Source organism: Leguminivora glycinivorella, chromosome 6, assembly GCF_023078275.1.
Source record: "Leguminivora glycinivorella isolate SPB_JAAS2020 chromosome 6, LegGlyc_1.1, whole genome shotgun sequence".
NCBI lineage: Eukaryota > Metazoa > Arthropoda > Insecta > Lepidoptera > Tortricidae > Leguminivora > Leguminivora glycinivorella.
Window position 1 is genome coordinate 9,702,637 of NC_062976.1, and position 17,735 is coordinate 9,720,371.

At 39.2% G+C, this 17,735-nt stretch overlaps 3 protein-coding genes across 12 annotated transcripts in view; 1 reads left to right on the forward strand and 2 right to left on the reverse strand.

Annotated features, from left to right (window-relative positions):
• Positions 1 to 3,405: 3,405 nt before the first annotated feature.
• LOC125227092 (casein kinase II subunit beta-like) lies at positions 3,406 to 7,774 on the reverse strand. Of its 2 annotated transcripts, none has more exons than XM_048131286.1 (2): positions 7,607 to 7,774; positions 3,406 to 4,260 (listed from the first exon to the last, which is right to left on the reverse strand). In XM_048131286.1, exon 2 carries the CDS (start codon positions 4,198 to 4,200, stop codon positions 3,571 to 3,573), a length of 630 nt encoding a protein of 209 aa, XP_047987243.1. In that variant the 5' UTR covers positions 4,201 to 4,260; positions 7,607 to 7,774; the 3' UTR covers positions 3,406 to 3,570. The 2 variants fall into 2 exon arrangements, with proteins under 2 accessions (XP_047987243.1, XP_047987244.1); XM_048131287.1 differs by lacking the exon at positions 7,607 to 7,774 and adding an exon at positions 6,774 to 6,880.
• Positions 3,722 to 5,969, forward strand: LOC125227091 (transcription elongation factor S-II). Of its 2 annotated transcripts, none has more exons than XM_048131285.1 (2): positions 3,722 to 3,849; positions 4,961 to 5,969. In XM_048131285.1, the coding sequence occupies exon 2, from the start codon at positions 5,003 to 5,005 to the stop codon at positions 5,768 to 5,770; it is 768 nt and encodes a 255-aa protein (XP_047987242.1). In that variant the 5' UTR covers positions 3,722 to 3,849; positions 4,961 to 5,002; the 3' UTR covers positions 5,771 to 5,969. The 2 variants fall into 2 exon arrangements, with proteins under 2 accessions (XP_047987242.1, XP_047987241.1); XM_048131284.1 differs by lacking the exon at positions 3,722 to 3,849 and adding an exon at positions 4,562 to 4,729.
• A 2,302-nt stretch (positions 7,775 to 10,076) lies between the features above and the next one.
• The window catches only part of LOC125226897 (zinc finger protein 729-like), a 43,567-nt gene continuing 35,908 nt past the window's right edge, over positions 10,077 to 17,735 (reverse strand). For all 8 annotated transcript variants that reach the window (XM_048131066.1, XM_048131067.1, XM_048131070.1 and 5 more), the window contains 3 exons: positions 14,057 to 15,489; positions 13,654 to 13,825; positions 10,077 to 13,333 (listed from right to left, as the gene is read on the reverse strand). In XM_048131066.1, the coding sequence (XP_047987023.1) occupies positions 10,610 to 13,333; positions 13,654 to 13,825; positions 14,057 to 15,489 (4,329 nt within the window). In that variant the 3' untranslated portion in view covers positions 10,077 to 10,609. The remainder of the gene's footprint in view (positions 13,334 to 13,653; positions 13,826 to 14,056; positions 15,490 to 17,735) is intronic.

The following is a 17,735-nucleotide window of genomic DNA, read 5'->3' on the forward strand; positions in this document are numbered from 1 at the left end:
ATTCACCACGGAACCATCAAATAAATATTTATACCACATTCTTACACAAATCAGATGAACACGTACGGCAATAAGTAAGCTCAATACGCCTCGTATTTACTAGAAATCCGCGCCACGCCGGCGCGCCGCCGCCGCCGCCGGGTCGTCAAAAATGTCGCTCCGATTTCATACTTTCTGACTAAATTTGAAAAACCGGCCAAGAGCGTGTCGGGCCACGCTCAGTGTAGGGTTCCGTAGTTTTCCGTATTTTTCTCAAAAACTACTGAACCTATCAAGTTCAAAATAATTTTCCTAGAAAGTCTTTATAAAGTTCTACTTTTGTGATTTTTTTCATATTTTTTAAACATATGGTTCAAAAGTTAGAGGGGGGGACGCACTTTTTTTTCCTTTAGGAGAGATTATATCCGAAAATATTAATATTATCAAAAAACCATCTTAGTAAACCCTTATTCATTTTTAAATACCTATCCAACAATATATGACACGTTGGGGTTGGAATGAAAAAAAATATCAGCCCCCACTTTACATGTAGGGGGGGTACCCTAATAAAACATTTTTTTCCATTTTTTAGTTTTGCACTTTGTTGGCGTGATTGATATACATATTGGTACCAAATTTCAGCTTTCTAGTGCTTACGGTTACTGAGATTATCCGCGGACGGACGGACGGACGGACGGACGGACGGACAGACGGACAGACAGACATGGCGAAACTATAAGGGTTCCTAGTTGACTACGGAACCCTAAAAACGGTCACTAAGGTGCATTAGGGTAATTCCGAAAGACGTCTAATTTCGAAAGTCGCATAAAAATCACCATTATTTCCATCATATTAAGATTCCCCTTTCGGAATTAACCGAGCATTTCTGTCATTCGGGATTACCCTAATCCACCTTAAATCGTTTTTAGGGTTCCGTAGTCAACTAGGAACCCTTAGTGCGTTTTCACATTATCCGATCCGATATCGGATGTCGGACCGATATCCCATACATTACAGGCGCCATCTTGGATTTTTTCTATTGAAATCCTTCCGACATCCGATATCGGATCGGATAATGTGAAAACGGTCTTATAGCTTCGCCATGTCTGTCTGTCCGTCCGTCCGTCCGCGGATAATCTCAGTGACCGTTAGCACTAGAAAACTGAAATTTGGTACCAATATGTATATCAATCACGCCGACAAAGTGATAAAATAAAAAGTGAAGAAAAATGTTTTGTTAGAGTACCCCCCCTACATGTAAAGTGGGGACTGTTTTTTTTTTCATTCCAACCCCAATGTGTGATATATTGTTGGATAGGTATTTAAAAATGAATAAGGGTTTACTAAAATCGTTTTTTGATAATATTACTATTTTCGGAAATAATCGCTCCTAAAGGAAAAAAAAGTGTGTCCCCCCCCCTCTAACTTTTGAACCATATGTTTAAAAAATATAAAAAAGATCACAAAAGTAGAACTTTATAAAGACTTTCTAGGAAAATTATTTTCAACTTGATAGGTTTAGTAGTTTTTGAGAAAAATACGGGAAACTACGGAACCCTACACTGAGCGTGGCCCGACACGCTCTTGGCCGGTTTTTTTTAATTAACTGCTAGTGCGCAAGGAACGTAATATTTTGCAACCTGTAATTACGACTGTATGAACAACAGTTTCATGTACTTTTTGAAAAATACCTATTGAAATTTCATTCTTCAAAACAATGACCTTGACGCCGGGGTCGCCGTACCACGCCGGGTAGATAGAAATGCCAGCGCGCCGCCGCTGGTGCTTTAGGGCCCCCAGACGGGAGACAAAACTGTTTTGTCTCCGTCGCTCGGTCTATGGGCTAGTATTGCGCACACGAGGCGACGCAACTTTTCATACAAATACGAAAGTCGCCGAGCAACTGTTGTTCCCTCCGTGTGCGCGGGGCCTTAGGCTGCGCGGATCTCTTCTCGTAACACGGCCCGGCCTACCTAGGTACCTTTTTTTATGCGATAGGAGGCAAACAAGCAGTCAGGTCACCTGATTGTAAAGCACTAAACCTTTTTTTAGAGGCAGACCACGCTAAGCTACAGTGATTTTAATATGTTTTAAGTGTTATCTCAAAAAAACACAGTCTTTGCTTTTAAAATCGCGGCTAACTTAGCATGGTCTGATTTTAATTACCTATTTCTCTGACCTTCTATTTGAAAATCCCCGGGAACCACAATACCTAAGTTCTTCATCAAAGCATCACTCTTATTGTTAATTTTCTGACTAATAAGGTAGCCGACTATAAAATAAGTAACTAAGGCCATGACAAAGCTTTGCAAACATCATTTACCACGAATGAGGAAGCCAAAGCGTCCTTTGATCGAAAGGTATACTCATTGATCAGTCTCTATTTTTTTATGTAAACATTACGCTAGGAATATATTTAAATAAAGTATCTCAACATCGATTTTTCCTTTATACCTAAAGGAAAAATCGATGTCGACAGGAAAATTATAAATTTTAATATACATAGTTAAATTCGGGTAATGAATTAGAAATTAATGATTTAGCCAATTTATAATTACTTATAATTCGTATGATCTATAGACAAATTGGGGAATAACCTAATAGTTGCTAATGCAGACTACTTATTCACTATTGTGTTTTATCATCATCATCATCATCATCATGATCATGTAGTATATAAGGGCACGAAGGGCGCATTACTGGGCCGTGCCAAAATCACCGTATAAGTGAGAGCGAGAAAAAGGTAGGTATATTTTTTTCGTCTAACAGACTACACTAAAAAACATATTTTTTAAAACATATTTATTCAACTTTACAAATTCATATACAATATACACAGAATTTAATTACAGAACTTTGAATTTGAAAAGCAAACCCTTAACACTAACAGGATTAGTACCTGCAGCCGCCCTTAATCTTCGCAGGGAGTGGACCCCAACTCATGATGAGTTAGTTGCTCGCGAGGCAATAATTATGATCACGCGGCAAGCGTGCTATGAAGACGTGCCTCGGCCGAGGCATGCGCGCGTTTTGCTCGGACGAACAACCTGCCTCAGCCGAGGGTCGTCTACATTGGACTTTTGCCACGTGAGCACATTGCCTCGCGGCTTGCCTCGCTCTGATGTGTGGACCCGGCTAATAAAGTAACGACCTGCACGGGAAGCATGGTCGCGCGATAGACGATAAAATATCAGGCCGCCCCTATCGCACTTACAAATAGTGCGATAGGGACGGCCTGCTATTTTATCGTCTATCGCGCGACCATGCTTCCCGTGCTTATGCATATTAGAATTCCAAAGAGCTTAACACCTTCGCTGCGGCAACCACCGTAACTTGTAAATAACCATAATTCGCGAATCATCCCAAAGAAAAAAAAAATTCGCGCCTTTTTCAATTAACTTTGTTTGACCGGGAGGGACCGTTGGCAACTTAGCACCGCTTGACCGACTATTTTATTTTAAAATCTAATTGTATTCCAGGTATTAATTGTGTGCTCGGAAGATTGGTTGGACCGTGTTTGCACAGAAGGTCATAGTTATTTTACAATTTAACCAACTATAATTTATTTGTATCAAAAATCAATAACAGACATCAAGCCTTGAAATTGGCCGCGGCTTGCTGCTGGATCTGGTAGGCGCGCCGGTGGATTTTGAAGCCGTATAGTTTCGGCACAAACTGAACGGCAGTCCTCTTAGGCCGGTACTCGGGGTGCACCATGAACACCATGTGCGGGAAGCCGGTGCCGAAGTACGCGCCGTCCGTGAGGTGGTGACGCGACGACTTGGGCGTGTACACGTCCATACACTTCGGGCAGTACAACTTCACCATGGCTTCGCCAGGCACGTCCGACAGACCAAGCGGCAGCATAGGGTGAGTCTCACAGTAAACTCTAGGGCAATGTCCGAAGTCTTCAGCTTGAAATTTTTCTAACATCTTACCCATACCTCTGTTAGTCAAAATGTAGCGGGCGTGTATCAGCCCATAAAGCATTTCAGAAGCCTGCTTTAGAAGGTCATACTGGTTGGGATTTTCGTCCAAATCATCATCAGGCTCAAGGTCTAAGATCATATCCAGGGCTTGTCTATAGTGCGGTACTTGTTCATTCAGTCCCGTCAGATTAAATTTATCATTAATAAAATCTTCGTTCACCTCGCAAAAGAATTCATTCCCTCGCAGTCCGCAGAACCATGAAATCCATGATATCTCCTCCGAGCTACTCATTTTCCTTTTGGTGAATTGATTTACCAGTTAACCACGCTTGTTGTTCTTCCGTTCTACCGCCTGGCAAAAATTAAAAAGTTCTAGGAGAATGGAACAATTTTTTTTTTATCATAGCAACACTTACAGGAGAAAAAGTAGATAAAAATTAAAAATTTCTACGGGTGATAAATATAATATTTTATTTAAAATTTTCGGCTCTTTCTTTTTCTAGAGTGACGGAAACGACTTGATAGACTATATTCAACTCGCAAGAAAAATATAATCGTGTAGAATACGCTTAAATACGGTTGACAGCATCTTTTTGATAATTTTGATATCTGTGGCTTAACCATCCTAAAAATAAATATTGTCTATGGTTCAGTCTCCAAATCGGTGTGGTGGTCGATTTATCAATATTTTTCCAAGATTTGTGTGCTGAATAAAGGCGGGAAGAGCAGTTTCTCAATTAAAACCTGCAAAAATGAGCGTTGAAGAAGATGTTATGAAAATACAAAAGAAATTGACCAAAATGACATCGGATGATGGCACGGTTAGTTTTATAGATAGAAATTAATGGATATAGATTTCCGTACAACAACGCTTGTCACCAAGCTTTAAACGCCGCTTACCTATAATTTCAGTGCATTACAAGAACGGAATACTTTTAAAATGATATTTTATAGGTTTACTAAACACCGGCTGAGGATTTACAAGCGGTGATTGAAGCTATATTAGTGTGTTTAGTATTACAGTGAAATGATGAATGATCTTTTGTTCATAGGGCCAAGAAGAAGCATTGGAGTTGCTTAAAACTCTGCAGACCATGGCTATCAACCTGGATGTGCTGACTAAAACAAGGATAGGCATGACCGTAAATGCTCTACGTAAGTCTAGCAAGGATGAGGAAGTAATATCCCTTTGTAAAACGCTAATTAAAAACTGGAAAAAGTTCTTGTCGGCGCCTAATACTCCGTCCAAGGAGTCTGGAGGGTCATCTAAGTCTAAGAAAGATTCTGGTAAAGACAAGGATAAGAAAGATGATAAGGAAAAAGACAAAAAACTGCCCCAATCATTCCCACCCCAGTCAAACACAACTGATGCTGTAAGAATTAAGTGCAGGGAACTGCTCACTAGTGCACTTAAGGTAGATGGAGAAAACCCTAATTCTTGTGGAACCCCAGAAGAGCTTGCTGAAGAATTGGAAGAATGCATTTTTGGCGAATTTAAGAATACAGATATGAGATACAAAAATAGGGTTAGGTCAAGAGTAGCCAATTTGAAAGATCCTAAGAACCCAACCTTGCGCACAAACTTCCTCAATGGTGTCATTTCAGCTTCTCGGTTAGCAAAAATGACTCCAGAGGAAATGGCCAGTGATGAAATGAAGAAATTAAGAGAAAAATTCATCAAAGAAGCTATTGATGATGCTCAATTGGCCACCGTACAAGGCACCAAAACTGAAATGCTCAAGTGTGGTAAGTGCAAAAAGAAGAATTGTACTTACAACCAGCTGCAGACCAGAAGCTCTGATGAACCTATGACCACTTTCGTACTCTGTAACGAGTGTGGTAACCGCTGGAAATTCTGCTAAGACTGCTTTTAAATCCGTAGACAAATATTGTGTCAATGTATGATATATGTGGTCATACAATGTTTTACTATGAATTATGAATTTGTTTTTTTCTATTTTACTTGTGACCTTACTGCTAAGTTTGACAGAGTAATCACATTGAGTAGATAAGGCATTCTTAGTTTAATACTAATAAATTAATGTGCTTATGTAAGTGAAATTATAGTTTTATTCAACCTTATGAAAACAGCTGGCGGGTTCTATAATTAATTTTTCCCCTCACTAGCTCGGAAACACGTGTTTTGTCCTTTAATACCAGCGGGTAAAAACGCATTTTATCCACTAGTGGGTAAAGTAATTTGACCTTCAATAACGTCAAACTAACTGCTTTAAAATTGATAAAAGTAGGTGAATCTAGTAATAAAGATTATTTACCACCTGTGGAACTACTGGAAGCAGTGATAAACGCATTTTTTGCATTGTAGTTTCCTCGCTATAGTGAGGGGAAAAGTTTTGTGTTACACTCGGTGCAAATGTATTTTACTTCTCGTATGTTAAAAAACTCGCAAGTTCAGGATTCTATTCTCGAACCACTCGCTTCGCTCGTGGTTCAAATATAGAATCCTTTCACTTGCTCGTTTTTCAATTCCACACTCGGCGTTAAAATACAACTTTGCCCCCTTGTATAACAAATAACTATTTCCTACTTGTAATACATACCTACATCTTTAACTACTTTATTGGAAATATTCTTCAGTGTATTTATTATAATGTCTTGTAATACAAGCTTTCATGAAATCTGCCAACTTTTGGATGGAAGAATGTTCTGCACTAGCCCAAAAATAAGTAATTACCGACTATTCTAAGTGCGTTTTCACATTATCCGATATGATACTGGATGTAGGACCGATATTCCATACATTTAAGCCGCCATCTTTGATTCTTGTCTTTGAAATCCTTCCAACATCCGATATCGGATGAGATAATGTGAAAATGCACTAACATTAATAGTTTAAATACCTACACTTATAATATTGTCTATATGATTATTGCATTAACATGAAACTGAAGTGAAAAAATCAATCCCTGATACAAAAACACATTAAGGTAGCTACGCCACTAACAAGCGGTCACCGCTAACCAATAGACACAAGTGACCCTTAGGGCCAGTTGCATCAACTACATTTGACAGACACATCATCGTCACGCATCAGACGACTATGGAACTTCCCATACAATAAAATTTAACGAACGCTTTAACGGCGACAGACGGTTTGATGCAACCGGCCCTTAATCTTATTCTTATCTTATACTATTAAACGAGCAATTCTTGTATATTTATTTATTTATTTATATATATATTTATTTACACTGACGATCTCGGAAACCGCTCTAACGATTTCGCAGAAATTTGTTATGTGGGGGTTTTTGGGGTGAAAAATCGGTCTAACTTATCCTTAGGTCCCGGAAAACGCGAATTTTCGAGTTTTCATGCGTTTTTCTTCGCGCGCCATCTCGTGTGCAGTAGTTGTACTGTTAAGACAGAATTCTTTCGGTCGATGTAAGTACTATTTATTGCAAACACTAGATGGCGACACAGGTCAAGGCTAAAACGAATAGAAAATACACTATTTGAGTTTTTGTGGCGAAATGCGCGCCATCTCGTGTGGAGTAGTTGTGTTGTTAAGGCTGAGAATTCTTTCGCTCGATGTAGGTACTATTCATTTTTGAACTAGATGGCGACACATGTCAAGGATACGAAACAGAACCGAGCGAAGCTCGGTTGCCCAGATATTGCCATAGATGTCGATGATTATTTCCTTGCAAATAGAAATTTGTATATCCTGTAATATTTACCTTATGAGATATTATCATGATCCAAAACAATAACAACCCAGGCTCATGTCAATTATAATAATTATCTATAGTACAATGACGCAATTGTTTTCTGTAAACTATCGGCTGTTTTGTATCGCGGTGCAGGTAAACCCCCTCGGCTGCGCCCACGGTACTGTATCTTCGTGCGGTATCTAGAACACAGACTAGAAGATTTACCTACACCGTTATACAAGGTTCACAGTTCACACCGTGCCGGGCAAGGGAGTTATTCCAAACCAGCTCCTTGGCAAAACTTTGTACCACCCACGCAACTCTTAAGTTTCTACTCTTGGAACTGCTACGCTCGTGGTTAAATTTTGGCATCTTTTGTACTCGAGTATCAATTGATATTGATATTAATGCTGATGCATTAGTGACTAAGTAGCAGCTTTGACCGCTTAGTAGGTACCTTGTTATTAGTAGTTGTATAGTCAACCAATTTGAATCCTAGGGAACTGTAGAAGTTTTGCACAGTAAACGTCAATGTGACTTCTATCAGGGGCGGCTCGCCGCGCTACAAGTACATGCCGGGGGCCGCGAGTTCGCGGTCCATTCAACGGTTCACGCGGCGCAATAGAATTCAATGTCTGCTGCTCGAGTGTGGTCCCTTTGTTAATGTAGGTTATGAATTTTTAATGGCGGCATTTTGTGAATATCAAAGGAGTGAGCCTTCTGTACTTGTACTATTATATATTCTGTGCTTCTATGGCAAATAGTACACGGTGTAAATGAGACAGGGTTCTAGGTGGCCTAGGATTCAAATTGGTTGACTGTAATAAATCATAGGAGATTTATACTAAGTTAAATTAGTTGATAATCAATTAAAACAAGTAGGTATATAGTTATTCATTTGTTTATTGTTATTGAAATTAAATTTGAACTGAACTGTGAACAAGTCTTCTTGAAGGTACAGTCAGCATTAGGTACATACATGCTTATTTACTTTACCTACATATAGGTGATATAGGTACATAAATATGAAGTTCTTTCATAAACATAAGATTATTAAGTACTATTTTTAGCTTTGTGAATCTGTGTGTAGCTGCTGCTAACTGTATCAACGTACAAAAACTGTAAACTATACTCTGTCAAACAAGTCTGTCAGTAAATAAGAACAAAGAAAACTATAGGTATCCTTTTCTCTAGCACCCTAAAGAAAAGGATGCATATAGTTTTATTTGTTCTTATTTACTGATAGACTTGTTTGACAGAGTATACCTTGACATTGACTGTACAAAGATAAATAGGACAAGTTTTCAAGCAAATATTTGTCAATGCTGTTTATTGTTAAATCTAAGTTACAAAATCTCAGCGTATCTAATACTTGGCACAGGTGTTTGTAAGTAATAAAATATAAATTGTTTATGGATCAACCACGTTTAGATAATTCTAAGCAGCCACTCTTATTACGTAGTTGTCTGCATACAAATGTCCAAAAAGTGTCAGAATATTCCAGTTTCACTGGATAATTATAAATAATTCTTATTTATCTAATCTATTTGACTTAATTACCTATATTGCTAGTATCTAACACCCTTTTGGATAGAGATGTACGAATATTATTATATTAGGTACCTAATATTCATTACTTTCATTACCCTCTACTTTACTAGAACAATTAACATGAAGGCGATATCCAGCGTAAAAAAAAGACCTTTGATGCTTTCTGTACCGTTTGTCAATATGACGATATGGCCAACATTTCCATTTGCTTATCTGTGAATTCCGTTTGCGACTAAAGCGAAACGATAATGACTGCACCTGTAGCAAAATTTTAATTAGATGTGTAAAATCATAAGATTATTGGTTGCTTCTATTATAGATTGACAGGTTATGTATATACATAGATTAGCGCTGTACCTAATTACTAGTATATAGATATGTACATTATCTAAATGAGGGTTTACCGCGGAAACCACAGTTCGCAGTGTGGGCATCTTCCTCTTTTACTCCAATTAAGGCGTGGTTGTTCCAGAAAAAACATGCCCGCAGTTTGTGAATTGCGGCCACTTGCGGCGTTCGCGGTAGGCTTGTTCAGTACTTCACGATATAAGTTGACTTTGGACAATCCAGTTAGGGCCACTTGCACCACCCGCTTAACTCAAGGTTAGTGGGCTTAGGGCTGTCAACTGTCAAATTCCATATATAATAAATGGTGAGTTAACCTCAACAACAATTTCGGTGGTGCAAGTGACCCTAACTGAATAAAACGTAATACGAGTTGTAGTAAGTACATTATCTTCAGCGCTATCTAGCTCCGTTGTTAACTAGAATTTCTTTAGACTTCTGATCATTTAGGGCCATTTACAATCAACCACATTAGACAGACACATTAGGGTCCCCCCACATCTAGCGTCTCGCGAGCGTCGCGTCGGGCCAACTGTATGGGCAAAGCCTGACGCCGCGTCGACGTCTTTTTCCATGTAGTTGGCCCGACGCGACACTCGCGAGACGCTAGATGTGGGGGGGACCCTTATCGTCACGCAGCAGACTACTATGGAACTTCCCATACAATAAAATTTCACGAACGCTTTAACGATGACAGACGATTGATTTGATGCAACCGGCCCTAAATCCTTGATGTTTACCTCTTCTGTGACAATACTATTGCACCGTGCTTTGCCTAACGATATTCCCTAAAGTACTTTATTAGACATTGTAAATGAGAAACGTTGTAAGTAGGTAGTCTACCTAACCAAAAATTCTATATTTTATTAGCATAGTTGCAAAAGGTAACAAAGTTTCAAGTACTATTTAATGAATAGCAATAGTCCAAAACAAAACAATTTTACCAGAGTGCTAATATTTTTAACCTAATATGGCAAGCTATACTTTGGTGAACATATAAAACAATTCCTATTTTGGCTTTCCTATACCTACTAATAAGCTATTCTGCCAGTTACTCGAATATGGTGATAATCATATTAAATTAACAATCAACTATTTTACTAACTTTATTAGGTATTCCTAAAATAAGTTACTTTACTCTACAATAAGCTCCCCTGTTTTGAGTTTGACAAATATCTTATTATCATTTGAGTCGAAAGTAATTTTTTCATCTAAAGTTATAACTAGATCAGTAGAAGACTGCTCTTTCACCGCAACTTTTATATTTAATTTTGGCCCGTTTTTCTGACCATTTTTAATGATATCTTTCAGATCACATGTTTTGCTTTCTTCTACTTTCTTGTTATCGGTCAAATCATCCTTTTCACATTTGACATCCGTATCAGTGACATCTTCATTTATATTTTCACTCTTGTCTTCATGTTTTGTATCTTCTTCATCGTCGAGTTGTTTTATGACAAAAGACAGACCTTCACTAGCTGCATAGCATTCAGGGGTCAAATGCTTTTGATAATTAAAATGAGTCTTCAAATGTTCCCGCAAAAAGTGCGATTGGACGACGACTAGGTCACAATGAGGACATTTATGAATGCCATTGGCAGCGTTTAGGTTGTCTTCGTGTCTTTTGTAGTGATTTGTTAAAGCATCTTGGCGCTGATTCGTATACGGGCATAATAGACACATGTGTAGCTTACGTTCCTTTGCGGGGCTGGGGTCCGGTTGCTTTTCTTTTTCTGCATTATTAATAGACCGTCTTAATTGTAGTAGGCGAAGTGTCTGTTGATCACTGACAGAAAATTGCTGAAAGTCACTTTTTGGCCTTGTTGGCCCCTTTGGCATTGTTTTGATCGCAAGTTTAATATTTCCTTTTGCTGGTTTATCCTCCTGTGTCTCGTTCTCAGCCTCATTCGTCTCTTCGCTAGTTTTTCTTCTCTCGGCCTGAGCTTCATCATTCATTTGATGTTTCCTCATATGCTGCACGTAGTTGGCATAGTATTTAACGGAATAATCACAAACTTCGCACTTGTACCTCTGTTTGGATCCATGTAGCGACAAATGTATTTTGTATTGTTCCCTTTTCTCAAATGCAGATGGGCACTTGTGACACTTGTATCTTTTTTCTTTTTGACGGCCATTCTTCATGTATGTGGGATAGATAAACTCTGGGTTACCGTGCATTAGGTACCCAAATTGAGGATCTGCCTGTAGTACAGGAGGGAAATGGTCGTTGGGTTTCACTAACTTGTTGTTGTCTTTTACAACTCTTTTCTGTGCTTCAGTTTTCCGCTGAAATAAATCTGTACCAGATAATGGAATGTTTTTATAATCGTTGTCTTCTCCAGATTCGTAATCACACGTGTTGGTCTTTCCTTCATTTTCGTGTAACGATTCGTGTTTGGCCAAATTTCCTAAGTTTTTCACAGTATAGCTACATTTTTTGCACTTGTGGTCGCCATCCCCTCCGTGCAACCCCACGTGATAACTTAATGCAGACGTTTTGAAGAATTTGGCTGGACATTCCTTACAGAAATATTGCTTAGGTACTCTATTCTCATTGCCCTTTTTCGAAGAATCTACAATCTCAAAGTTGGTCGAAGGGTGTGTAACTATCCAATTAACTTCTGAAGTGAGTGGGCAGTGTACGACTTCCAATTTCGGCTCCTTATGCGCCGGGTGAGATCGGTGCTTAAACTTGAGCATTTTAGTTTCCGTCGCATACTCATCGGAATGGTGGACCGCATGAGCGTTTAATTCAGTCTCTTGGGGCACTGAAAATTCACAAAGCTTGCATTTGTTCGTGAACAGCAGATCGTGGAATTTGTCATGGATCCTCAAATCACTATCAATGAAAAACCTAGCTGGACATTTATGACAGAAGAATAATATTTTAAGTTCTTCGTTGTCTTTTGGAACCATGTCGTCCCTGGGGCTATCTGGGTTATTTATTTTCTCAGATTCTATAACCTTGCGTAGCTTAGCAATCTGCTCCTCATCAGGAACGTCGGTTTCGACTGGGCAGTAAATGCGTCCGTAAATTTCTCCGTGCGTCCTCGAATGTTCGGCCAACCGTCCGGCGTTATCGCAAGTAAACTTACATTCCAAGCATTTATAAATAGTGATTTCACTGTTTTCAAAGACGATACAATGAATTTTCTCATGATTTGGTATTTTACACTTTTGAGAATTCACATAGGAACAGTAGCGGCATTTGTACATTTTGTGGAATTCGTTTTTCGCCGAAACCCACACGAAAGGAATTTCACTTAAATCAATAGGAATTTCCATTTTACAAGAGGACGAGGACGCTTCCATTTCTAATTCCATTTCAGTTTTCTTAGGCATGATTCCGTGAACTCTCATATGCTGATGAAGAAGGTGTCTCTTGGAAACGCTGTAATTGCATTCCTGGCATTTGTATGGAGTGTCAGCTGGGAGTCGGTGGAACTGCTCGTGATACATGAACTGGGACTTGCTGTTGGTTTCGTAGGGACACTCCGTGCATTTGTGTCGTTTTGTTGAGGTGGACCCGCTCGAGTTCCCTGGGTTATCTGGCAGCGGCGACTTGCACCCCATTGCTTTGGAGATGTATTCTTCGGGGTCTGTGACGCCATGTAAAGCTAGATGTTGCAGTAAATCGTGTTCTGTTTTCACGAAGTACGGGCAGAAGTAACATTTGAATATGGACTGTGGCGAAGGCTGGTGCTGCTGCATGTGATTTTGAAGTTGTTTTCTGTCTGTAGCTTTGAACGGACATTTGGTGCAAGTGTCGTTCATTTCGTTCAACAATGAAGCATCAGGTTTCGGTTTGACCGTGGTAATCACTTTGATTACTCCATCATGCTTCAAACGGCAGTGTCTCTGGAAAAATAAGATATACATATATAAGATATAAACCCATGACAAAAGATATTCTGAAAATAAATAATTGGTTTCTGCATGTTGAGTATAACTTTTTTAAAGTACGTTTCAACACCACCCGATCAAACTCACAAATAAATATAAACTTCTTGATTTCGTGTAGGTACAGTGAGCTGCAAAATTGCATGAAGAAATTATGAATGCATTCATTGATAAATGACATGCACTTTTGCAGCTGATAGTACATGTCGACTTTATCTGTTCTAACATAACTCCTCAACTCCTAATAATGCTACTGTATCATAGGTAGGCTGTGTTACCTGTATGACGTGCTTCCAGTTGGACAGCTGGTTGCAGTGGCCGCAGCGGTAGGCCAGGTCGGCCGGGTCCGGCGTGTTCTCGGGTTTCTTGGCGAAGGACTTCTCCTCGCTGCCGTCTTCGGGCTTCGAGTGCTCGCGGACGTGTGCTAGTAGCGCTTCCTTTGATGGGTCCCTGAAACCACAACACACGGTGTTATTTATTTTTATACAAACAGACATTAGATTATTTATATTGCATTCGTATTTATCGTATCGAGTATATTAATTTATCTTTGAATAAAAATCTGTGAGGTACCCATATAGGTAAAGTTTCAGCGATGAGGAAAAATTCGTTACGAATGAATTGTACCTTCATATAATGTGATGTGTCCCTACTCTAACATAGAATTTAGGCAACACTTACTTGTAGTTGCATTTTTTACATTTCCACATAGTTTTCTTGGGTTTTTGGTCTTCGTTTTTGATATCTATTGTCTCCATACTATGCTGTCCATGTAGAGTTTGCAAGTTAAGAGGTTGCATTTCAAGTGTTGTGTTGATATTATCATTCGTGTCGTTGAATGATTCATCGAGTTCCATGCTACCGTTCGCCAGTGCGTTTGGATCTATATAATCAAATTCGGTTTCTCCATACTCGTTTACAACGGGCACTGCTAAGAACTTGTTATATTTACTGTAGTTCCTTCGTCCAGTTTCATCGGTCATCAAAACCTTTGCATCGTTGTGTTCAGGGTCTCTCGCTGACTTTAGTTTTATATGTTTAGTGATATCCCATCTCCAATTTGATTTATATTTGCAAAGGGAGCATTCAAATGGTTTTTTATTCAAATGTCCGACGATGTGAACGTGGAACCGTGATGCGGTCGATGCCCAGAACGTGCAGTGCGGACATTTGAATACCTTTTTTCCGGCAGCTTGGCTCGGCGACAAGTTCATGCCTTCATTTTCATCAACTATTTCTGAGTCGTAGTTTTTACTCGTTTCGGGCATAGTTGAATCATCATTAATATTGATGTCCAAAGGCGTCTCAAATTTGGCGGTATCGGGATTAATATTATTCCAAACGAAGACGACATTCTCCATGGGATGTGGTTCATCCTTAGCGATGTCGGTTTCATGGATAGATGACGTGGCTTCATGTCTGATTTCACTATCATTTGAATGTTCATTTCCCTCTTTGTACACTTTGCCGCATGTTTGCATGTGAACATATAAATCGGCACTTGATTTGCATCTATGCCGACAGTTCTGGCAACGTGTAGAGCCAAGGCTCGTGTGTGTGTTATTTGCCAAAACCCTGTTTGCAGACACTGTACAATTCTTTTCGTGTACTGAATGTTCTGATAAGCATTTGCTTTCAAAACCGCAGTTTTTGCATGTCAACGTTCCTTCCTCTCCGGTTGCCGTAAGCAACCTTTCTTTTAATCTGTCAAAAAAGGATTCATTTTTCTTTTTCATTGCGGGTTCTTTTGTAGCAAGGGGTGTACCATTTGTGACAGGTATTATCGTGATATCAGCTGGTAAGTTGTCGACATTGTCAACTATATTAGTATCTCTACTTGGATCTTCTTTGAACTTTTTAAGTGGTGGCTCTCCTGGCGGCGATTTGTTTTGATTGGGCGTGGACGTGTTTAGGGGAATTAATTGCGGGATGGGCCTGGGTATTTTTCTGCTTTGCTTGTTTGTTTTCCATTCTCCCATTGTGCTATTTGGTGATTGGCGCTGTTGCGTATCTTGTGCCAATTCAGTGTCTTTTTTGGCGGTGCTTTCTGTGCTCGTTTCGTTGTCACTGGTACAGGTGACCATTTCTATATCTGCATATTGAAGACCCATTTCCTGAAATGATACAAAATAAGTTGATAAAATTATACTGTAGGCAGGTAGGCTTATGCTACACAGGATTATGCTAATGTGTGTTGCGCCCTATGTTCAAAACTTCTTTAGATAAATCAGATTAGTTGAAATTGTTTATAAAGAAATTAAGTACATGTCTGGTAACTTTTAGCTTTTTCAAAGAAATAGAGTAACGTCCTAACTATCGACGAGTGGTTGGGGTTCCCTATCCCTAAAGGTAACAAACCGGCAATAGCTCTCACCACACCACGCCGCGCAGGTACAAAAACTTTTACAACTCCGTGGGGTTCCTCCAACCGTATACTTGTTTTGCGGGTTTTGTTACATTGAACTTAACTTAAATAGAAATTCGTGTGAAAATATAGTTTACGTGCGCTTGATCATTGACTGGGTAATTTAGCATTGTTTATATTAAATGATTACCTACCTACTGAAAAAGGGTTGGTACGGTAGGTTTACTGTACCTACGCGTAACTTTCGTTGCCTGCTTTTTGTATTTTACATATAATGTAAACGTGTTCTTTTGCGCGATAGGTATTTCGTTCGAGCTTGGGCCCATTACACGCAAGCGGGGGGCATACCGCCGGCGGGGAACAGCGATGGGGTAACTTTATTACGGCACAACGCGGCTGCAAGTACTTCTTTTAGACTGAATCTATTAATCATATTCAACGGTATGAATTCACATTCTTGTTAAAGTTCTACACTTTGATGCAAATCAAATGTTTGCCTGTTTTGTACATCATTAATTATGCATAATGCCTAAAGATAAAAGTCACCATCGCTGATAAATAATTGTTTTGTTTACCTATTGTTAATTATCGACCCTGAATCTGTCCAGTGTCCAGCGACGGCAGTGACTAAGACAATGGAAAAGCACGGCCTTCCTAAAACTATCAATAAACGAAACAAACATTGCAATAGATCGATGTTTGTAAAATAAATACAGAGCTCACGAAGAAGGAAGGAATTGTTTATATTTTGTCCAAATTATAATACCTATACCTAACTGACTGTAACTATATATTACTTATTTTGTGATAAGTCTAACAAGTGGACTTGATTGTATAAATTACATGAGTTTAAAACTTTGCTTTTTAAAGTTTCTACCACGTTTCTAGTTTTATACAAACGTCGCATTAAGCGAACATCTGCGGGCGTGTTTAGTCGCATAAATCGCCGAGACGCGATAACGAAGACAGTGGTCGGACGACGGTCGACCTTGGGCCGATGGAGAGGAGCGCACTCTGCGGAATACTACCTACTTTATACGTAGCTGTAGCAGATCGGTATAGGTAGCCATAGCCACTGACGACCCTTTTGCGTATTTAGTTTGTAGGCTATTGGGTTTTATTAGCGTTTTATAAATGTTACGTACTACCATGGGTACCGACTACCGACGCACCTATAATGAATTACTTACTGAGAAAAATAAAACGTGTCAATGAGCATGGCCTTTTTTGTACCCGCCATATGCAAACCGTTAAAACCGTAGATAAGTGAATAATCGAAGGCCATAGAAGAAAATACATCAATGGACAGTGTATAGTACCTATCGAAACAAAAAGCAATCTTAATTAAATTAATTTTTAATAAGTAGAAACGTTTGCTAACGAATCTAAACATTTTAAAATTAAAGTAAAAAATCTTAGGTTACGAAAAATCTCTATTTTAATAAAGACATGTGTTGTGTTATTGTTTACATCCTGTTGTGATAACGCTATACAGTATACAGGATCCATGTATACTGTATAGCGTTATCACACAGACACTAAATAAATAAAAGCGCCTGGGTGGCTAGCCGAATGGCACAATCGCTCACGAAACGAAGCGCTAGTAGATATCTATCTCTATCGCGCTTGCTTATTGGCGCGACAGAGCCAGCGGCGTATCGCTTTCGTTTGGCGTCGGAGAAATGCCATTCGGCTACGGGGCCTGGCTCTTGTTCCTTTTTGATCATAATCTCGTCTTTATACAAAAGAAGGAACTGTTTTATTGTGCTGCAGATTAACCTCAGGTACGACAAGCTTACCTCTCACTAACAGTTAAATGCTGCAAATTGCAAATAACAAAAAATAGTTATTTGTTATACAAGGGGGCAAAGCTGTATTTTAACGCCGAGTGTGGAATTGAAAAACGAGCAAGTGAAAGGATTCTATAGTTGAACCACGAGCGAAGCGAGTGATTCGAGAATAGAATCCTGAACATGCGAGTTTTTTAACACACGA

What these genes read in the sequence shown, in the direction of transcription:
- LOC125227091 (XM_048131284.1), top strand. Translation starts at nt 4,661, where the DNA reads ATGAGCGTTGAAGAAGATGTTATGAAAATACAAAAGAAATTGACCAAA. An exon ending in TGACATCGGATGATGGCACG is followed by an intron (nt 4,730 to 4,960) that starts GTTAGTTTTATA and finishes TTTTGTTCATAG; the next exon opens with GGCCAAGAAGAAGCATTGGA.
- LOC125227092 (XM_048131286.1), bottom strand. Translation starts at nt 4,200, where the DNA reads ATGAGTAGCTCGGAGGAGATATCATGGATTTCATGGTTCTGCGGACTG.